Source organism: Atta colombica, unplaced genomic scaffold (assembly GCF_001594045.1).
Source record: "Atta colombica isolate Treedump-2 unplaced genomic scaffold, Acol1.0 scaffold207, whole genome shotgun sequence".
Classification (NCBI taxonomy): Eukaryota; Metazoa; Arthropoda; class Insecta; order Hymenoptera; family Formicidae; genus Atta; species Atta colombica.
Genome location: NW_017259302.1, coordinates 588,735 through 612,331, shown reverse-complemented (window position 1 = coordinate 612,331; position 23,597 = coordinate 588,735). Strand labels below are relative to the sequence as shown.

At 31.7% G+C, this 23,597-nt stretch overlaps 1 protein-coding gene across 3 annotated transcripts in view; it reads left to right on the top strand.

Annotated features, from left to right (window-relative positions):
- LOC108687560 (peroxidase) overlaps positions 1 to 23,510 on the top strand; it is a 27,072-nt gene extending 3,562 nt beyond the window's left edge. Inside the window, exons 2-17 of one of the 3 annotated variants that reach the window (XM_018193404.1) lie at positions 2,618 to 2,806; positions 7,777 to 7,859; positions 8,083 to 8,176; positions 8,292 to 8,483; positions 8,562 to 8,758; positions 10,195 to 10,447; positions 11,312 to 11,457; positions 13,658 to 13,899; positions 14,221 to 14,353; positions 14,801 to 14,928; positions 14,995 to 15,104; positions 15,766 to 15,858; positions 16,011 to 16,180; positions 16,299 to 16,407; positions 16,696 to 16,789; positions 20,652 to 23,510. In XM_018193404.1, coding sequence (XP_018048893.1) covers positions 2,618 to 2,806; positions 7,777 to 7,859; positions 8,083 to 8,176; positions 8,292 to 8,483; positions 8,562 to 8,758; positions 10,195 to 10,447; positions 11,312 to 11,457; positions 13,658 to 13,899; positions 14,221 to 14,353; positions 14,801 to 14,928; positions 14,995 to 15,104; positions 15,766 to 15,858; positions 16,011 to 16,180; positions 16,299 to 16,407; positions 16,696 to 16,789; positions 20,652 to 23,510 — 5,092 coding nt within the window. Of the gene's footprint in view, positions 1 to 2,617; positions 2,807 to 7,776; positions 7,860 to 8,082; positions 8,177 to 8,291; positions 8,484 to 8,561; positions 8,759 to 10,194; positions 10,448 to 11,311; positions 11,458 to 13,657; positions 13,900 to 14,220; positions 14,354 to 14,800; positions 14,929 to 14,994; positions 15,105 to 15,765; positions 15,859 to 16,010; positions 16,181 to 16,298; positions 16,408 to 16,695; positions 16,790 to 16,858; positions 17,257 to 19,058; positions 19,179 to 20,651 lie in introns of those variants that run through there. The other 2 variants (XM_018193405.1, XM_018193406.1) reach the window with 2 other exon arrangements.
- The last annotated feature ends 87 nt before the right edge of the window (positions 23,511 to 23,597 follow it).

The window sequence follows — 23,597 nt, the reverse complement described above, 5'->3', positions numbered from 1 at the left end:
AATAATAATATATAAAAATAAATAATTTCCATTACAAGTAATTGGATAATCATTATGATATAAGATTACCGTATATGCGAGGACCAGTTTATCAAGTTGTGTTATATTCGTGAATCGACACGTTTGAAATGACCAAAAAAAAGGAAGAAAATTCGAATGACTTTAAATGTCAATTGAGTCTTATCTAATCATTGTGTGGAGGCACTTTCATCGGCGGTAATATACTACAAGGCAAGCGCGAATACCTGTCAGCTATTTTCAACGTACCAATTTGTACGTACCGTAAATTAATGTAATTTCATGACAAGCGTTGGTGAATGAAGCATGGTTGTACGATAGTAATTAATCTTAACACATGTTTTACTAAAAAGTTCAAGGTGGTGGAAGACCTATAACTATACATTCTATATATATATATTTTTATTCTTTTAACTTAATTTTTTTATTACATCAAAATTTTTGTATGTTTTAAGCAAAGCGAAATGTAATTAATAAGCCTGATTAACATTTAAATGTATATTACAGAAAATCCCTTGAAATTAGAAAGGAAGAAAATTTTCTTTTTTATAAAACTTAAAAATCGGATGTAACGTACCTGCTAATAAAAATGCAACATGCACGAAAAGTATTTGTTATCACACAATTTTATATGCGTATCATTTGCACGTTTACATATGCAAATATATCGCAGTGTGGGAATACAAAATGTAAGACTGACTTTCCATGGATTGGAGATATTCGCGATGCGTTTCTTGTGCTAAAAGAATGGATTACGGAAGAGCTTTGACTTTTGTATCTCGGTTTCTCCGTTTCACTCGAGAATGAATTCACCGAACACGTTAAATAAGAATGCATGTATGATGCAATAGATACTATCGAGCTATCAAGCAAGAAAATGTTCACGGAGAATTCACCCTATCATTTTGCGTGATCTCTTTACGATGTAAGGAGTAATTTTACCAAAAAATGCATTTTTTTACGCTACATCATTGTTATTTATTACTTTTCACTGAATTCAAAATTGTAGAAACCCTTCCGATACATTGTCCCTATTTCTAAACAATTTTCACAAAAAACCAGATTATTACTTTATTATTTTGTTTAATGTAATCACATTAAAGTTATTTTAAAGTATTAATATATAAAATAGTAATACTTATCGAATTCTTTTAATTTTCGATTTTACTTCTTACCGAATTTTATAATATATCTCTATATAAATGGTTATTTTATAGAGCAGAAGTTTAAAAGAATATTTTCAATAACACACAATATATTATACAACTGCTACATTTTGAAAACATAATTAATTACTTCAAATATTTGATGAATTATAATCTCTTTATCAATCTCTTATCAAATTAATTAATAATAATCTCTTTATCAAATTCCACATAGGAAGTACAGTTTTTGTTGAAATTTCTAAAAATTTAGCTGGATACAGATCTGAAAATAAATATTGTTTCTTCAAGACTATTAAAATAATTGTGTAGAACGCTCGAGCTGGTTGCGAACGTCAAAACTTTTTGCAGTATTGCTCATGCTTGAACATCTTACATAATATTTTGGTTCAATAAAATAATTTTCATCCGTATCTATCTAAATTTTTAGATATTTCAGTAAATTTTTTCTTTCTGTCTATTCAGGCTTATAAAGCAATCCAGCTAATTGAACCGAAATAGTTACACACACATTCTGACATCACACAATCCAATAATTCTTCCAATAAATATGGAAGTGATTGCTATAATTATTCGTTTTATTATGATATGATATTATTAACGTAGCTATTATTAACGTAAAATTTAATAATATAATTATGTCAATAACAATGAAAAAATTCTCGTTAAAAATATTTTTAATACTCGTTTTTATTCGTATTCCTGATTTCTCTAAGAAATATAATCTTTTTTTACTGTCCAGTATTATTTTATTAGACTTTTATTATTACTTTATTAAAAAAAGAAAAAATACGGAATAATGTATATACATATAAGATTCCTCATAAACATTATAAATGTTTTGTAGAAAATATACGGAAATTGTCGTTGCTATCTAAATATATTGGCTGTGTTCAGCAAAAAAAAGTAGTTTTACAGGATTCTTTAATATAATTGAATAATATAAAATTAAATAATATATAATAATATATAATTGAATAAATATTGATGTATACATTTTTAGATCAAGTAAAGATAAGAAAAAACCATATTACAAAATCTACAATTGCAAAGTTATTTTTTTGCTAAAACGCACCCATTAATTGTTTCAATTAACATTTTGCATTCAATGATATAATATACAACTTCTTCTTCTTTTGTCAACTTTGTGCTAATTACTCATATTCATTATCATTATAATAATTTGTATAATAGAGCAATATATGAAATAAAAAAAAATATTTTAGATAAGTTAAAGAATATTTTTATTACTTCAATATATATATTATTTCGTATTATGAACTTTTTCCATCGTAAGGGATCTCCGATCAGATTTGTAATAATCTATGCAAATGTCTGTGATTTAGGGCAACATTAATCCGAGTAATTTTTTATTCAAACGCGCTACGATACTCTTTGATGTGAGAAAGATAATCGTTTGTACTGAACTGTTGCAGATTCGCGATAACACGGACGCGTTCCGCGATAATCGGATTGCTGCTGCTGCTGGTAACAGCACACTGTAACGGGCTGCAGTATCAACCTTTCGACTCTTATGCAAACGGAGAGGAGTGCGCCTTGATCCTGGATGCCCGTGGAAGAACCAGCGTTTATGACTACACCTATAATTTACTTCGCGGATCGTTGTAAGTGCTCACATTAAGACCGAAGTATGAGTCTGCGTGACGATAGCGATCTTAATTTAGCGAAAGTCAACGCGAAATCAAGAACTGGAATTATTCCTTCCAAGTGACTGATATAAACTTTCGCAAAGTATTGCCGCCTGTGAATTTTTACATCTCAATAAATAGGCTAATTAATATGGCATTCATGGCGACATTAAGAAAATACCTTACAGTGAGATGCTAGTTTTTTCTTTTCACACAAAAAATTAATTTGAATTGCTTAATGAATCATTTTAATTAATTTCGAAATATTTCTTTGAATTTATCATATAATTTGAATTGCTTAATTAATCATTTTAATTAATTTCGAAAGTTTTTCTCGAATTTATCATATAATGTGAGAATTTTATTAACATTATCAACATATAATAACGTTAACAAAATTCATAATATAATTTTAAATACTTTTTTTGCGATGAAACATAAATATCAAATAAAAGAATATTTTTGCACAGATTAGGTTAATTGTACTGTAACAGATCTATATTATTAGATTTTACACATTTTTTGTATTTAAAGCTATTATTATGTGATAAAATAAATGTGAAAGATAGAAATAGACATCTATTATAAATTTTTAGTATTACAATTTCCGGCAATATAAAGTTTCTTTGACATTTTCTAATTTCAAATATAGTGCGTCAAATATAGTAAATATAATAAATAATTGATAATTAATAGTCACAGTAATCTATTTAATTAATATTTATTAAATTATTTCTAATAATCATTTACAATATATTAGTTTGCAAGAAATGTTATTTTTGCAATTACTCGAAATTTAATAATTAATTGTATTTATATTAAATAGTAATCATGATAATTTTTCAAAAGTCTGTCGAATGTAACCTTTCTCTAGGATATTCTAATATTTGCTATTAATAAGAAATGTGATTGAAAATATAGTTGTTTTGACTATTAAGACAGCTGTATTTAACTATTCTATCAGTTTATATTCATAAATTTGATTATTACTCACAGTTATTTACGGTTGAGGTCACTTGAGCGATTATATCGCTCAAGCAAAATACTATCTTTTACCGCGCTGTCGATCATGAGAATGTCACAAAAGCAAATAAAAAGCATTTTATCAGCTAGGACATCTATTCTAGGACCCATTGTAATGACTAGGAAATGCACAATTATGAATCACGTTTACTAACTGCATGAAAGCACACTTACGTAACAAAGTAAGTCCCCATCAGCTGATATTCTAGAGGATTAGAGAAAGCGGGAACTTTAGCCGTATGGCAAGGACTTTCACTATCATCCTGTTCCCGCAGGACTAGCGAATTCTAATGCAATCTTATCGATTCTGTGCGAACACACACTGTTCTATTGTGGTTATATTGCCGTAGACTGTTCCGCATGCCTATGTAAAATGATTCTGTATAGATTACATTGTTTTTATGGTGATAAAATTCGAATGTTCTCTGTCGAGCTCTTAAAAGCGGCCATTGCCAGCTGGAATTTATATGGTATTGAGCTATAAATGCGTCATGCAACGAAAGTGACCGTTACATATTGCAATAAACCGCGTGCTGTTCCATTCATCGTCTCGTGTACAGAATCGTATTTATCGTACAGACAGCCGCAGTAATAATCCCCGCATTCAGACGCGTAACCGCCTTGAAACCCATGATTAACTGCCGTTCTTCGCGTCAAACAACCGGCGGGACGGTGACGTTTATCGTTCGAATACTCCCGTAAAATGTCCTTAAGAATCAAATTCAACTGGGCGGCCGAGATGTTGGAGAAACGCGGTTACAAAGACGGCTGCAAATGATTTATAGAACAGAAAATTAAGAAAGAAATTTTTTGAACAGCATTCGGGTGCTAAAATTATAAGATTTAATTCGCGTCGTTTCGCTGTACTTTTTTGTAATGTATGATAAAAAATGCACTGTTCGTAGCAATTAATCATAATTAATTGCGATTTTTTTAAACAAAGTTACGAGATCTGTTTAAAACGCATCGGTTCGTGTATTTCGGATAACGAATAGCGGCATTGTCTTAACTTCTCGTTTAGCACTAATTGAGACTTTTGAGGTGCTCCACTAATAAACTATAAGGCGATCGCATTGCAAAACCACTTTATAAATTCTGAAGAATATGGTAGCCGAAACATCCTAGCTTTGAAGCTAAAAAAAAATTAATTGGAATTATATTATGTCAAATATAGTATCACCATCCTTAATTCCACGCGGTCAACTATGATTGCTTCAATAACACAATGACGTACGTTATTAAGAAATCCGTAATTGCACTGTTATAAACCTAATTCTCGTCATAATAATGTTATTAAGATTACAATTGTACGATTTAAAAAGACACTTTAAAAGATTTTTATATATCTCTTGGTAGATATTGTTTTCTTAATAAACAGCTGGTCATTCATGACAACATTGATCATGACTCACAATTTCATGTATAAGTAAGTGTAAACTCTTATACCTTCGTGTTTATAGTTCACAAGTACAGTTTATTTTAAAAGCATTAAACACTTCTCATTAAGAATTTTGTTTTTTAAATAGTTAATGGAAGAATTTAAATCGAAATTAAAGTTTTAATTATTATTTGTGTTTTTTTAGTCATAGAAAAAATATAAATAATTAATAATTATAATTTTAATCAATCCAAATCTTTAAAATAATATATGATTAAAAAGAAAATATGTAAGTTTTACATATCATCATAAAAATATAATGAAAATCTTTTATAAAAACAGCAACTATATAATTTATCGTGAAAAACCCATTTTAAACGATTTATAATTTGTGTTGGATTTCGGAATACAATTCTATTTATATTTTATTAATTTTTATTTTATTTATTCTGTTTATACTTGTGTATTATTACATATTTTAATTTTTCACATGTTTTTCGTATTGCACAGTACACAAAATTATACATAAAATTCAATTTTAAGTTTTGATACAAATATAGATCGTTTATACTTAGCGAACTTTAATAATCAGTTATCCAGTAATCAGGAGTAAACATAGTCAGACAAGTCTGATCTGTGATCATTTAAGTAGCCGGCGTGGCGTCGTAATGCTGTCCGGTTAGCGATCGTCACGTAGTTACTTTAAGATGAAGGCAACACTCATGGAATGTCAAGCAGGTGCCCGAGGACACGACATAACGAGACGTCAGTTCGTAATTGCACAGTGAAACGATACGGTCGATCTGGAGGTCGAAATAGCTCGTGCTGACGTTGCAAAAGTGATTATTGACAATATCCAAAAGGATCACTCGAGAAAGCAGAAACGGACATAATGTATGAGAATCTTATTGTACCAATTATCAATATCCACCGAAAGAAAGACGGCATGACGCACGAAATGATTGGAGCAATAAGGGAGCAGGCTATTTTCAAATATCATGGATACTTTGCATGTCGCGACTGCGACAACGTGATTATTAAATGGCGTATTAAAGTACGAATGTCGTGAGCTGAAATATAATTTATATGTATCAGAAAAAAAAAGGTTCTCTGGTTAGCGCAATCCACATTTATCACCGAGCGGTAGGGAATGGGACTGTAACCGTCGCTCAGACCAGTTATGGTAAGTGCGTCGATGCACGACACCATTATAGAATGCTTTCGTTATTATTACGTTGATTATGGCACAACGGTCGAAACACTCAACCGCAATTAGACGCGGGAAATCCTTTCTCGCGTCTTTCCGATTTTGCACTTCAAGTACTTGAATTAGTGATTTATACTACTTGAATCAGTATTTAGAAAGACCGCCTCTCGAGTAAACTCTAATAGTTTCACGAGTCAGTGTCTTAAGTAAGTTGAGATCCTGTTATGTTAAACATTATATTAGGTGGACGTTAATGTAAAGTCTTATATTATAAACTAAATTTCAAAAATATACCGAGATTAGTGTTATATAAAAACAGATTAAAAACAAATAATATACATATGATATCTTTATCCTGTTTCCACATCAATGTAAATTAAGTTTAAATCAAACGATTGCAAAATATTAGATATGGGAAAAAGTTCGTGGTTTTTCCCGTTAGAAGTAATAAAAACGAACTTTTTCCCATACCTAATAAATATATTATTTCTAAATTTTGATGCCCGTTTTCATCCTGATTAACTTTAATTTCGGTTCAACTTTTCATCTTTTTCTATTGAATTCTTAGGATTGGAAAAAGATGAAGATTAAGTTGAATCGAGATTAAAAAAAAGTTAATCTACATTGATGTCATACAAACAGATATAAACTACTGAAGACACTAAAATATTGAAATAATATATTCAATTTGTATCAATCATTTGATTCAAACTTAATTTCAAAATTGATATCCATATCTCATCAAGATGTAGATATGTAAGTATAAAATTCCAAAACAAAATTTATATTAATTTGAAAGAATAAGCAATTAATGAGAAAAATTTATGAAGGAATAGATAAAAAATAATGGTATTATATATACATACACACATACATATATATAGTGGACGATTAACGAGAATATATGATAAAAAAATCAAAGGCGGAAGATAAGAGCGCAATGTCGATGTAGAGAAACATCGTAGAGAATTGCTGGGTCAACCTTCGGCGCAACCGAAGAGCGGCACGTCTCAATGCCAGTATATTTTATGACGGAAATAGGATATGAAAGTCAATTCGCTCATATTCATAAGAGAGCATGTCTAGGATAGTTTCAGATTACCTTGATACGAAATATCTGCACGTACAGACATTCTGCGTGTGTACACGTAATCTGCACGAACGAATTCACGCGCAAGATTCTCGCGAGTCAGCTTCTCATGAAAGTAGGTTGAAATGTTGGGTAATTAACTCGGTGAGATCAAGAAGGAAAGAAAAGAAAAGAGGAGAGTCTGTAAATAATATCCGCACTCAAAGATCGAGCACGTGTCAACTTTCTTTATTTTTCGTTGTCCGTAGTCCTACTACGGCAGGAGGAACTCAAACTTGTATCACGTTTGATGCCATAAATCATGCTTACGTCGAGGCGAGGAAGCGCATCAGTGAGTATATAAAATTACAAGAATTAATTGCATGATGTCCGTATAATTTATTGCTAACAATGATCAATAAGATATCGGCGTGTCGTCGCGTAATAATGTATAACCTCGATCCCATATAAACCCATAACGAATGATCACCGTACGTACGTCGCTAGTATTTGCTATTTTTTACTTCGTTTCACGCGGCTTTCTCGTACTGTCGCTCACACATAATCGCCCGCAGACGTCGCGAGACCAAAGTCAGAGATGTGGCGACCGGAGGATCTGGCGACGGTCGGCGAGCTGCTTCTCGACATTACTACGAATCTCGCGCAAACGTAAGTCTTCGCTGTTCAAGCCTATGTAATCTCTCCTTTTCTCTTCCGACGAACTTTCCCGCCTTGGGATCCGATCGCGTTTCCTTGATTTTACTTTCTAATCATCGGCATTCAGGTACGGATTGACCTACGAGGAAATTCAAAAGAGTCTACCGTTGATCGATACTTCGAAGACGCTGATCCGCGAGGTTTGTCCCGCCTTTCTCAGCAACATAGAATGCAGACCGGGCAAATACCGACGATTTGATGGTCTTTGTACGAATTTAGAGAATCCAACTTGGGGAGCCACTCTGTCGCCTTTCGCGAGGTAACCGCAATTTTCTCCATTTCTCATAGACGTTTCTTTTTCGGCACAACGTGAATATTTTTTTTTTATCTTTTACAGATTGATGAGTCCTCAATTCGCAGACGGCTTATCGGCGCCAAGGATATCCATAACGGGTCATGATTTACCATTATCCCGAGTTGTATCACGCACCATGCATCCAGATGAAGGTTATCATGATCACGCCGGCACAGTTATGGTGATTGCGTGGGGACAATTCATGGACCACGATTACACTTTGACTGCCACGCCTTTAGGTATATTAGATTCGAAAGTATGAGTTTTTGCACGATATTCATGATAAATTTTTCCGCCGCGGTGATTTGAATGTCCGCAAAACAATCAGTTTACGTGGATAAATAATAATTTTTCCGTTAATCTCATTAATTAAAAAAATATATTTATATAATCAAATAAGTAAATACTTATATAGATAGAAGCTGCGTTTCATGGATTATCTCCCTGTCTAAATCTATTATTAGAATGCCAATGTTGCATGAATAAAAATTGTAGTTCACTTCAGAATGAGAAGCAATCTGATACACAATAAGGTACTTCTCACCCTGATGACCCACGAAATATATAGCTTCTGTATAAAAACTATCACATAAGTGATAGTTTCAAAAGTATTATTAAATACTTATGTAATTTTATGCTACTTTACAAGATATTCATGTAGAAATATCATAAAATTAAATAAAAAACTTATTTATTTCATACAGCAACAGGAAAATAAATGCAGAATTACGTATAATTCTTCGAGATAATAAATAAATAATTATAATAATCATAAATATTTTAAATATTAATTTAATGCGACAAAATTTGTTGTTTTTTGTTTAATAAAAACCATCTTGTTTAAGTTACTAAAAAGAGAAATAAACGATCGATATCTTAAATAAATGATTTAAACAAGTGAAGACTGCAATGTACTGATAACCATCTGATATGTAATAAATTTTAGAGAAAGCAACAACAAAAAACCGAATGGTTTTGCTGTCGGTTCGTATGTCGCAACGATCAAAACTAACTGATTCAATCATGCAAGTAGAATAGAAAGCGAGCCTCTCAATCGTCAGTGGATTGATTGCGTTTAAGCAACTGTACCGAGATATTTGATATATATGAATCTGTAGGTCGCTTTTAGGAGCTTCCAACGTTTATCGTATTTATCGAAAGGAGGGTAACTACGAGAGAAAGCGAACGATCTTTGCCCGGATAAACCGATCACGTGTACGAGCGGGCGTTCTTCGGCTCGAGATTATTCGTTAATGTATCAGTCAAAATTGACAAGCCCATTGGCAGACTTGAAATCGCGCCACTCTGAAATAACTCGCGATCGTCAATTATCGAAGGAAAGAATAATTTAGAATGTACAGCTATATGTAGCTGTAGACAATCCTAAACACGCATATAATATGCATATTCTTGTATGAAAGGATAATTAATAGACAATGTCGATTCTATTATACCTCGTTCAATATGAGATTGCGACAACCGGGAAAAGCAGTCGACATTTATATGTTCTATTCAATCGCGAATGCTGATATTCTCTAACACGTCTGCCACTCACGAACTATGAATTACGCGTGCGTGATCGGAATGCTATCGCTTTCTGCTATCATTACATATCAGTTCTGCTACACAATAAGGTGCTTCTCACCATAATGACCCACGATCATCGTGTTTGCAGACCCTCTGAACCGAAACGATCCGGAAGAATGCTGTGGTCGGCTGCCACACCAAAAAAATCCCTATTGCAACGAGATCTTCATTCCAGAGGACGACTATTTCTACAAACTGTTCAACGTGCAATGCATGAACTTCGTTCGCGCTTTTCCTGCAGTTCGACCTGGCTGCCGTCTCGGTTCCCGAGTGCCTTTCAATCTTCTTACGGGTGTACTGGATGGTAATACGGTTTATGGCATCACGGAAGCTTTTGCTAGGTAAACCACAATAAGCTTTTAATAACCACAGTTGCTTTCAATCCATGTAATAATATAAAATAATTATTTTCAAATGCTTTTGTAATAATTTATCGCATTATCGATCCAAATGAGATTGAATTTAAAGTTAATTTTGTCTAAATACAACATATATAAGTATATATTCGCTAACTTTTTAAAATTAAAATGTATTTTAAAAAAAGTAATAGAACATTCTATATATAAACGCGTTAAAATATACGAGAATCTATGGCACCCATTTATAATTTATCAAGGTGTAAAATAATACAGCATAAGAGAGGAATTGTATTAATCAGTCACCGGGTATTCTCCAGGGGTGAGTAAGTCGGTTTTTGCCTTTTATGGATCTCTGCACGTGCGAATTTCGTTTCGCCTCAAAATGGTACATATGTGAGCCTCTGTTACGTCATCGAGGACAATAAATCAGCATTACGTTGTTCTGCATTTTCCAACACACGAGCACGTGCTCTCAAGTTCTTCGCACTTTCTACCATGTTCGTGTGATGCGATCTACAAATCTCGCGATTGCTCAATCCTTGTGGACTTCACATTCGTGACATCATAGATTGCTACATATATTTTTTACGTCTACAAATAACAGACATATATTTCTTTATCTAATTTCTCTAAAAAATACTTATTTTAATATTTCAAATAATTTGAAACTATTAAACTATCAAAATGATTTTCGTAAAATCTCAAATCGTCTAATCATACGATATAGAAATACGATATAAAAGTATTAAAAGAAAAGTAAAAGATAATGACGGATTAATTACATTAATATTATCGTTTGCACATAGCTTTTAAGATTTCTACATATCTTTTTATTTTGCTTTTTAGAAAACTCCGAACAGGCTATGGCGGATTACTACGAATGAATCCAGTCTTTGCAGAGTATGGCCTTAAAGATCTTTTACCGCTAAAGTTGGATATACCGGATGAAGGATGTACTCGACCGAATCGATCGCTGTATTGCTTCGAAGCTGGTAATTTATATTTATAAATATTTTTTATATTTAATTTGAATATTAAGATTAACTTTAAAAAAATGTTGTTTTAACATCGCAAGTTAAATAATGCTGCAGACTTACTTAATATAAAATATTAAAATATTTGAAAATTAGACGTTTCAAACAGAATAATAAGAAAATAAAAAATCAGAATAATTGATAATAGAAACTTAATATTTTAATAATATTTTATCAAAATTAATTTACGATTTGAAACATTAAAATGTTTATTGTAAAAAATTAATTATCTCATGCTTGCTTCAAAAGTCGAAAATTATTATAATGTATGACAAACAAAATATTTAGTCGATTTAAAATATTCTTTGTAATATTCTACGGTATTTTCCAGTATTTTTTTCACATATCACGTATTATTGCATAGTTATGTCCTTGCGTGTATATAATGTATTATAGATTGCAGTCGTGACGAATCAATCGCTTCACTCGAAAAGAGATTGACTTTCGTAAAGTGTAAATATAGCTTTAAAACATAGCTTCAAAACGCAATGTAAGGCGCGGGCTATTAGCACGATTATATCTATTTGAATTTACAATGAGCGTCCGATGCATGAATCAATCTAAGTCGAATGTAACCGTACTAATGCCACTAATAACTATTCTATTTATTTCTGGCAATTTTTCTGTGTCTCATGGTATAAGAACAACATGGAGCGGTAAGTCACGCTCGTTACTGTCTTCTCATACCGCCGATAACTAACCGTTATTCTCGCTCTCTCTCGAGATAGCCATGATCGATTGCTCCAATCGATTTTGCCTATGTTTCATATACTCGTCCGGGAGTCATTTTCCCACGTCAATTCGTCGATCATCCGCGAAACCTTCCAGTGATATGCACAGTGAATCTGGTCGGCAATTTCACGAGACAAAACAATTCGATCGTGGCGATAATTATATGCACTTATCGCGCACACCGATTCCATAAATCATGTAGAATACCTGAACCCGAAGCTACGGCGTGTTAAACCGTAAATCTCCCACACGTCAATCGTGAGAGCATTCAGCAGCAACATCACCCATACCCTGTATTCACAGTTAATCGCATTTAACGGAAAAATCAATTGCTGCCCAAGATCTGCTGTCGTTATTTAAGTTTTTAAAAATTTCGGTTGGTATGGTAATCAACTTAATGCTCGCTTTTACTATTTTACGGGGTAAGCACCGTATCACATGATTATCGGCACACCAATCGATGAGATAATATGGAGAAAGAGAATGGCTGCGACGCAAGGACGTCGACTTTTATTAAGTCATAGAAATATTAGAAAAAAAATCGCACGTGCTGCAATAATTATTATCTTCCATTCGTCTAGACAAAGGTTTATGTAATAACAAGATAAAACTTTTTATGTAACCAATAAGATAACAATTTTTCACCTCGATTCAGTTTCATATACACTGACTCATTAAATTAAATTATGTTAATCACTCACACGAGATAAATAAGATAAACAGAGATAAATCTTTCTTGTTTCTACTGTTATTAATACAGGAATTTGATGATACGTTTCGATAGCAAAAGTATTATATTCTTGGAAATTTTATCATTTAGTCATCTTTATTTAAATCATTTAAATTAATTAAAGTTACTTGGTACAATAGCTAATAAATTATTAAATTAGTACGCTATAGTATATCTAATGAAAATTATAATTTATACGTTCTTTGTGTGAAATGGATTGTTATAATGCATTATGCAACAGGATTTAAGAAAACTATAACAAATCGAAGCTAATACAAGCCTATAAATGTAGATATTCATGCGATAAAATGGTTACATTCTTTATAAACTTCCAATATTTTTCAATTGAATTCTCTATGTGTTCCAATTGAATTCTCTATGTACTTCTAATATTATGAACATCAACATTACAAAGATTATTCTTTTTGTGTTTAAATTTTGGTTATTTAACAAAAGCCTTTATCTGATTTATATTGATGCATCATACTCTTCATTTTGCATTACATGATTCAATGAATTATCATGTATTGAATTTATGTACTTTAATAAATCTCTTAAGCTGATTAAAGCATCTTGGGAACTATAGAATTATCCGATTCTTTTTATGAAAGCATCGCGTCTGCTATTCTCAATTTCGAAAATTAATTATCCTTTTAAAATCTCGGAAATGTATTGTATCAATTCTGTTACTTATAGGTGAGATTCGTGTAAACGAACAGTTAGTACTTACCTGCATGCACACTTTAATGGCGCGAGAGCATAACCGGATTGCTAAAGCATTGGCCGTCATAAATCCGCACTGGGACGATGAGATTCTCTTTCAGGAAGCTAGACGCATCGTCATCGCGGAAATCCAACACATCACTTATAACGAGTTCCTCCCCATATTACTCGGTAAAGATGTCATGGAGAAATTCGGACTTCTCCTCGAGAAGGAAGTAAGTTGAACTGATGATACTGAAACAAATTGAAACAAAATTTATGAATATTTATGCACAAATTACAAAGACATAATTTGTTATAAACAAAGATAACTTTAAAATATCGTTAATAAATATTGTTAATCAAGTAATTCATTTTTTAAATGCAGAAATAATAATGTTTAGTAACTATGTATATATTATATGTTATAATTATAATTATAATAATTAAGATTTAACGATATACATTTTTCATTTATTTTTTGCCGTTCATTGAACAGTTTTTGACAGTAATAACAGTAATAACCGCGTTGACATTAAGATATCAATTTTCCATAGAAATACTGGGATGGATACGATTCGAGCATAAATCCAGGCGTAATAGACGCTTTCGCTGCTGCTGCCTTTAGATTCGGTCACTCGCTATTACCCACGGCTGTAGAACGATGGAGTAAAGCTCATAAATTTATTGGTAAGGCGACAATATATACTAATTATATGTAACAAAATTATATTGCCTATTACCTAACAAGCCATATTAGACATCGTTTCTCTTGATTATATATATTCTTTAATAATTTATTTAAAATCTTTTTCTTAATCTTATAGGCTAAATAGAAACTTCTCTTCTAAATAGATAAATTTTAAATTCATAATAATTCAAATGTATAAATAATTAAATTTCATCAATTACTTTAAATAAATTCTGAAATTTATTTTAACATTTGTTCATTAAAATATTTAATATTATGGATAAGGTGACTTTCTCGCTTTCTCTCTCTCTCTCTCTCTCTCTCTCACACACACACACACACACACACACACACACACACACACACACACATCAATTTTTTGTTACAACATTTACTTTTTCTTTCCTTCAAATATGATTTCAAATTATCTATGTTCATTTTTATAGCTTCAAAGAGACTCTCAGATTTGATAAGACGCCCGTATGACTTGTATCGGGCTGGTGTATTCGATGAATATTTAATGGGTTTGATGAACCAAGTCGCTCAAGCTATGGACGATTCTATAACGCAAGAAGTAAAATAACAATTAATGTAAACAAATTATACAATTATGCCGTACTGTATGGTTTATTCTTTACAGGTGACAAATCATCTCTTTAAAAAAGTTGGAGCAAAATTCGGACTGGATTTAGTATCTTTTAACATGCAACGCGGCCGCGAGTTTGGTATTCCAAGTTATATGGAGTTCAGGTGAATTATTGTTAAACCGTACTTGTATTAATAAACTTATTTGATTAACTGTAGTTAAGAGCGATATCTGTATAATCACAATAATAATCTTCCGCATAATGAGCATACACTAAGCATAAATAAATAGAACGAAAGACTGAACAGAAGTAAAGTTGAATGATAATAAAATCACGGAAAAGTCATAGAGATAACTAATTTTCTGTTACAAATCAGAAAGTTCAAATACATTACAAAAATAAACTTTTAGTAATATATCACAATGTTGATAGAAAAGTGGTAAAAGTAAAAAATGAGCATTTTTGAGATAAAGAAAATCGAATCTACAGATTAATATAAAAAATAATACATTTATCAACAAATTGCTTATATAAAAAAGTGTTACAAATCTGATAAAGAATAAAATTTACAAAATATTAGGTATTGCGGTGTTTAAATTTTGAGAACTCATGACACAGTTTTAAAGAATATATTATAATAGAAAGTTAATATAATAGAGTGGAAAGAAAAAGAAATTATGCATTATTCACGAACCTAATTAAAACGTTCCAATTCAGAAAGAATTTTTTAAATACTCTACTAAAAAGATGCCAATTTTTAACTGTATTACTTTTCTCTATCAACACAGCGATATGTATATAATTTTGCGATTTTATAATTTTAGGAAGTATTGCGGCCTTCCTGATGCCAACACTTTCGATGAATTGTTCGGTTCTATGCCAAATGAAACTGTCAGACGATACAGCACTATTTTTGAGTGAGTATTACACACCTGTAAAATCTGGTAGCGGAACCTTCGGAGTATTGAAAGGTCGATCAAGTTTAAGACTCATTATTCAGTCAGCGGACCGATGCTAAAAATAGTGTATTCGGAAATAACGGCTTCATCTCGGCCATGCTCTTTTTCAGACATCCTGCGGACGTCGATTTATGGTCGGGCGGCGTATCCGAAAGACCGCTTCCGGGTAGCATGCTCGGGCCAACCTTCGCTTGCCTAATTGCCACACAGTTCAGTCATTCGCGTCGTGGTGATAGATTCTGGTACGAGTTGCCGAACCAGCCATCGTCCTTCACTCTCGGTAAGACCCTTTCAAATTCTCTTCCCGGTGGGAGTCGCGTGAGCCAAGGACTCGCAACATTCAGTCGATATATAATGAAGTACCTTCTAAAATTGCATTTTTACTTTTATTTTCCTAGAACAACTGAACGAAATTCGAAAGACAAAGCTCGCTAGATTGATCTGCGACAATACTGATCTTATTGATACGGTACAAATCTATCCGATGGTCCTTCCTGATCACGAAATGTAAGTTGATTTATAATAATAAATAATAATTTATTGAATAAAATATTTAAAAATAAAAAAAAACATAATATATATAACTTTATATATATTTCAATTACTGTAAAAAATCTATAAAAATATTTACTATTAATATATTTTATATCTTCATTACATTTATTTTATCCATTATATTGACTAATTAATTTTGTTTCTACTTTGCTTCAATTTTTTTGAGCTTAACAGATTTTTAGAGAAATTTAAAAAAATGACTAAAATATATCATATATATTGCCCTTAATTTCATAACAGAAATCCTCGAGTACCATGTCGTAGTGGTATTATACCCGGCATCGACTTGTCAAAATGGGCTGAATTTCCAACGAGTCACGCCGCCGAGCAATACGTGAGTAATTTAGCAGACTCATACGGGCAGTTGGGGAAATAAAGGAAAACCTGTTTTTCACCAATCTAGATATAAAGAGTGCCTTTAGGCGAACACCACTACGTAACAACCGAGCCACGAGCCAAGAAGTCCAACCCTTAGGCACTATAACACAAGATCATCCCGTAGGCACGCACGTGTTGAAGTAGAACAAACAATTAGACGCGATAAGTCATGCTTAAGTAGAATAAATTGATTATATCACATAGCGATAAAGTACAGAGTTGGCCAGTCGATCATACTTGAGTCGCTGTTTAAAGTAGTTCATAATAATTGATTCATGAATTACAATCTTAACTTTTTTAAATAATAACTCATAAATATGTTGATGTGATCATATGATAGTAAACTTTAACTTTTTAATACCGATAGATTAAAAATAACGTGATATTGATCTGGACCCTTGGCAAAGTTAAGAAACTTTTAGCTTCCACATAATCCTTATCAACAAAATGTATATACAATTTTTTTTTTTAGTAAAAAAGCATCGTGCATTATACTTCACTTTCATACAAAAGACAATAAGAATTTCACACGTAATATCTCACTATTCGAAATATAGAATGTTATTTATGTGTCGAATTTCAATTTTGACGTTGATCTTTTTTATTTTAAACGAAAATTATTTGTGACTGTGTAACATTACAGCTTGAATGCTGCATATGAGCACAAACCTTTACATAATAATATACATATAAAGTATAAGAGATCAACCAGAGTCTTTCCAGCCATGAAATAAAGGTTCTGATTGAATAATTATCTTATACTATGTGCACTATGCCTTATGTAACCCCGCAAACACAATACAGTAATAAATCTTAAACCTTAAGAAATTGATCAATCACAGTCGAATGTGAGAAGAATAACCGATTATTATTGGTCAATTTTAAGCCTTAAGACTTAAGGCTTATTCTATTGTGTTTGCGGGATAAAAGTTTGTGATTCAATCTTAAGATTGCATAGATTTGTAATTGTATTTTCTCTCATGTATAAGCTTCAAAATTTTCCATTTTATTTTACTTTATCTTAACTTAATATACGTATAACAATATTGCCAGAGTCAGCAAACTGCACTTCCAGATTTCATTCATAAATATCTAAATATTTATTATAAAATTTTGTCGTAATTTATATATGTTACCTTAAGTCACGTATCATTTTTGCATTTAGTATTTTATTATTTAAACTTTCATTAATACAGTAACGATTTTTTTATAATACATTTAAAATATTTGCTTCTATCGCTATTTTATTTTTTGTAACACATTACTTTCAATCAAACATTACAATACTACAACTATGATATACTCTTTGTATATAGTAAATTTCAATCAAATCGAATCATTCCTTGCATGTAACCGTCCATCGTCTTTCAGCATCGCGGATTTCTATAATGGCTATAATATTTAACAGTGCTTAATATCTAGTCTTTTCAATATATATATTTTTCATGAAGTATCTCTTTATTTTTCGATCGAAATATATTTAAAAAAAAATTATTTACTTCATATTCTGTGCCCTTTAAAGTACATTAACGATAAAGTGCATTAACGATTGTTGAACATAAAAACTTTTTTTACCTACATAATGCGAAGCGCGATCATTTGACTGTGTACTCGATTACAGTTGCAAATGATGTATTTCGATCTGTAAGTTAAAATTTCTATAATCTTATCCAAAATACTGTTCGCTATACACAAAAACATGTAAGTGCCATCTTTTTAAATATAACACTTCAAACAATAAAATTTTTTATTATCGTTCTGTTTTATACATTTCGCGTATTCTTTCATGCGATTTACTCATGAAATCTCTTATAAAAAATAAACTCGATATTATACTTACAATCAAACATTATTCATATAAAAATGCAAATTACGATGTAGGCGTGGAAGCATTCGGCCTTTTTTTTTATAATTTTATACTTTCAATGCTTTTAAATATTCCTTTTTTTCTGCTAGATTATAGCACAATTTTAATATGTAATTAAACGATATTTGAAAGTCAATTTTGTTCATATCCCTTTCTCTTCTACATCATTTTGCATTCCTAGTTTACATTCGCCCCACAGTATCTAGTACCAATTACAGGTAAAGTATCGTGTGCTCGGACATACACATTCAGAATTAGACGATTGCGTTTATTGCGTGATCGTATATTTCTAACTCCACATTTCCCCGCCGACTGCCATGCACCACATCAGTACCTACAATTACCTATTGTACTATAGCGATGGGTGGAAGAACGTCCGGTGCACTACGACAGCCAGCAAGCTTATCGAATCTTCTTTGAGAATATTAACGGCATTGCTTCATATCTGGGCTTCACGAGAAAGTAAGCGAATGCACCGCAAGGGACAAAGGCGCCTGATCGTAAAGTATCTGCCGCCATATGCTGTGCTTTGAGGCACTGTCTAAGGTACATCACGAACGTGGGTATGAGTCGATCGACGTCTACTTGTACAGCGAAATGTATACATGCGTCCATGTTCTATATGAATCTTTTTTAATGCTTGAGTGAGTTTGATAATAATTTAGATATTTCTGTCTATAATAAAATGATTATTAGAGTACTCGTTTACAATACAGAATACTCTTTTATAAAGTGATAATATGAAAATTGAAGTAACGTTTCGCGCGGAATATCTATTTCAACAACAATGACTCTGATAGAAATGCAATACTAAACAACTTAATATTGAAAGCAAATAATTATTTATTTTAAGTATTGATACTGTTGTTCAGTGCTTTTAGTATTCCAAATAAATAATTAATTACTGTCTTTCAGTAATTGGCCAGTATTAGATTTCTATCAGAAAACTGAGTTTATTGATGATCAAACATTATTTTTCTATTGTTGCAAACTACACTTAGTAGTAGTAATTTTAACATATGTGATTTTTATGTACTGCGTATGAAAGTTTCTTAAGAATGACAGTTTTTTTTTTAACGCGTTAATGCAATGTTATTATGAGAGCACATGTACGTTTGCTTAATCAAAGTGGAATAAAATTTAATATTTATTAGTCAAGAGTACTGACAATTCCACGACAGTGGAATTACATACAAATATTAATGAAAAATATGATATATTTTTGTATGATGATTGATTATTGCTTCAAGCATTATTATTGTAATAAGCAAAATGTAAATATTCATACGTAGTGGCTCAGAAATTTGTACGGAGTTGATACTTTTTACTCTCCATTTGTTAAATAAATTTACAATCAAAACATATTTTCTGCGCTACTATGATGACAGTTACCATTTATATTGTACTTTTTGTACATAATTACAAATAAAAGTCGAATTTCATAAGAATGCCATTTAATAAGTCTTTATTTATATGTATTACTCTTAATCTGCCTAGTAGAAATTACATGTGAATCGATAAAGAAGCTCACAACGTATCATAGAGTATTGCACATTTAACGATCTGTTGAAATTAGTTTCATTATAATCTGTAAAATATATCATGTATAATGGCACAATTTACACGATAGTATACATATAATGCACGGGCACATTTAATGATCCAAGATACGGAACCACATAATATAATCATTTATTCCTCACTGTTTTCACAAAATATTAATGTAAGTACATCTTTCTATTAAGTATCTGCCTAAATGCATTTTTAATATTTTTGCTAATTATTTTGTATAATAATACGATTATTGTGTACAGAATAATTATATTATTATAATGAATATTTGCTTTTTATAATATTATTAAAATTATATTATTTTAAGTAACGTTTAATCAGCAATTCAATCTAATGTTATAATATTTATTTATAATATCTGTTAATTGATTATTTCCAGGATATCATAATGAAATCTACGCAAGCTGCATCTGAGATTAAACCCACATTACAGCATGCATATATCAATAAATTCAATCGTAAATTAAAATCCATGGGAAAAAATACAGCAATCAGTTCAGAAAAGAAGTTGAGCAAACCTTGGTGGATATACCCGAATTCTATTGGATGGAAAAAACACACTCAACACTTAAAAATGCCTCAGAAATTACTCCAGCAGCAAGAAAAATTTCTAAATAAACAAATTATGTCACCGACATTCCATCTCATGAATAATCAAAATAAAAATGTAGATTTATCTGATCCTGATATGGAAATCATCAAGATTACAACAATTGTCGAAGCCATTCGACAAAAACGACAAAATAGTGCGCAAATGTTAAAAGCAGCAAAAAGTATTCAGAAAATAATTGGTAACAAACGTTCAAAACGTTCATCTTACAAATCAGAAAATAATTCGCAGAATGTTCGGGAAAAAACTATCATTTCAAATAAAAAATCTCGTCATTCAAATCCCAATTATCGAAAACAATTTAAATCAAAAAGAACTCTTTCAACAAAAAAACCACTACGAAACAAAAATGCAACTGATCTTAAAACAGCGAATAATGTAGCGATACCAAGTACTGTGTTTTACAAACGTATTTGGGAATATATTAACGGTACTCGTCCTCATACCGATATTATTAGTGGTTACAATTCCTTAGAAAATAATTCAGATAATTCAACATGCATTGATAAAGATCGAATTACAGCCTCGCAATCACAGGAAGATAAGTCACAAGTAACGAGTGCCAACATTAAACCAGAACGTGATTTTTATAAACGCATCTGGGATATAATCAACGCAACTCAATCAATTAGAAACGAAAAGGCTCGTTCTAAACGAAATGCGAATATTCCGGAAAGTAATGCGGCTTCAACTCCGTGCATCCAAGAAGAAACGGTTAATTACAAAGAAGATAAGCAGGTGCAAGCGACGAATAATAAAATACCACTCAATATTACGGATATAAATTTGTCAGAAATATCTGATTCTGGTCCTTATATATCGGGCTTTTGGAACATTGCAAATAAAATCCAATGGCAACCTAATCAGATTCCAGTTGAGGATCTAGCAAAATTAAATAATAATCCGATTTTATCATCACTTGCAACCAGCGCTTCTGAAGTGGACGATTTGAATAAATTTCCCGATAAAGTTGAAAGTGTTGATTATTCGTCTTTAGATAATTCGACGGAATACACCAATGAAATGCGTAATTCATCACAGGAAATTATTTCCGAACCAGGTTCGCCATATTCTTCTGAAGAGAGTTTCACTACATCATCATTCTTGCCAACCGAGAGTACTGTCGAGAAACCCTTGCAAGAAAAGAATCAAGTGAAACGTGTAGAAAATTCGACAGGCACAATTCCGAATTATGATCCTTCAAATATACCCTATGTGGAAGTACCAGATTATTCCGATCAACAGGAGAAGAGTTTAGATAAAAACAATCAGAGTATAACTCCAGTGAGATACAACGAATATGATAACGATTATGATTATATTATGATTCCTAAACAGCTCCATGATGCTGATGATTTCTCTTCAAAATCTCCAAGTGCTAAAATTAAGGTAGTACAGACTGAAAGTGACGGGCTGGAAACCTCATTGAACGCAAATCACTCGCGTCTAAGTTGCACGGAAAATAAAAATTCTGCCGAATGCGTTGACAATTACGATGTCGAAGACACCAAATTGCGCAATAATACCGAGGATGTTACTGATGACATTCACCATTCCGCAGAAGAGGAAAATGAAAATTCAGATTTCATTGACTTTGATGAGTATAAAAAACCGATTAATTGGGACGAGTTCCTTAAAGATCCTATATTGGAAAGTATACGAGCTGTCTTCAGCAAGAAATATGATCATAAGGAAAATCCTGATCGTACCGAAACGTCTGAAGAGATCGAAACGGATCCAAAAGAACAATCGTATAATTATTTCACGAAGAACGATGATTTCCATGATGACACTTTTAATGATAGAGACAAGACAAAAGAGGAAACTGATTCTTACGAGAAAAAAGAAGCAAAAGAAAGTGAAATAGTCGATAAGGATCCTCCTTATAATGATAAAGATTTCTTTAAGCATGTTTTCGGAAAGGACAGCGATAAAGAATCGGAATATAATTATAAGGAAAATCCCGATCGTACCAAAAATTCTAAAGAAATTGAAACATATACTACAGATCCAGAAGAACATAACGAAAATTCTGATCGTACTGAAGAATTTGAAGAGATCAAGACGTATGCCACAGATCCAAAAGAACAATCACAAGATTATTTCGTGAAGAACGAAGATCACGATGATCACAGAATTGCTTCCGACGATACAGATGAAGTAAACAGTAAAGAAGAAAACACTGACTCCTATGCTAAGAAAGAAGAGAAACAGAGCGAAGAAATTGATGAAGATCCTCATTCTGACTATGATAAAGATTTCTTTAAGAATATTTTCGAAAAAGATAACGATAAAGAATCATCTGATACAGTTGACGCGGAAAAAGAATTCTTGTCTCGTTACTTTACAAAGGATGTTTTACACCAATTGCAAGACAACTCTACAGCCGAAGAAGACAGACAAAAGGAGGAATCGAGAAACAGAGAAGATATTCAAAAAACGTTGTCGAAAATTTTAGAAAAGAAGGATCATTTCTCTAGATTAGATGAAAATCTCAACAAAATGATTGAAAAAGGTGAAGCAATACCGATTAAGTATAACAACTTTTGGAGTTTGGAATACGAATCGCCTCGTAAAAGAAACAAAGACAATGAACAAGAAACAGAAGATTCAAAAGAAGAAGCTTAAGACATTAATTTTTAAACTAAAACTTTAAATAACAATTAACAAGATGCCTAATATTTTTGGCCAAGGCTGTATATAAATTAAATCATG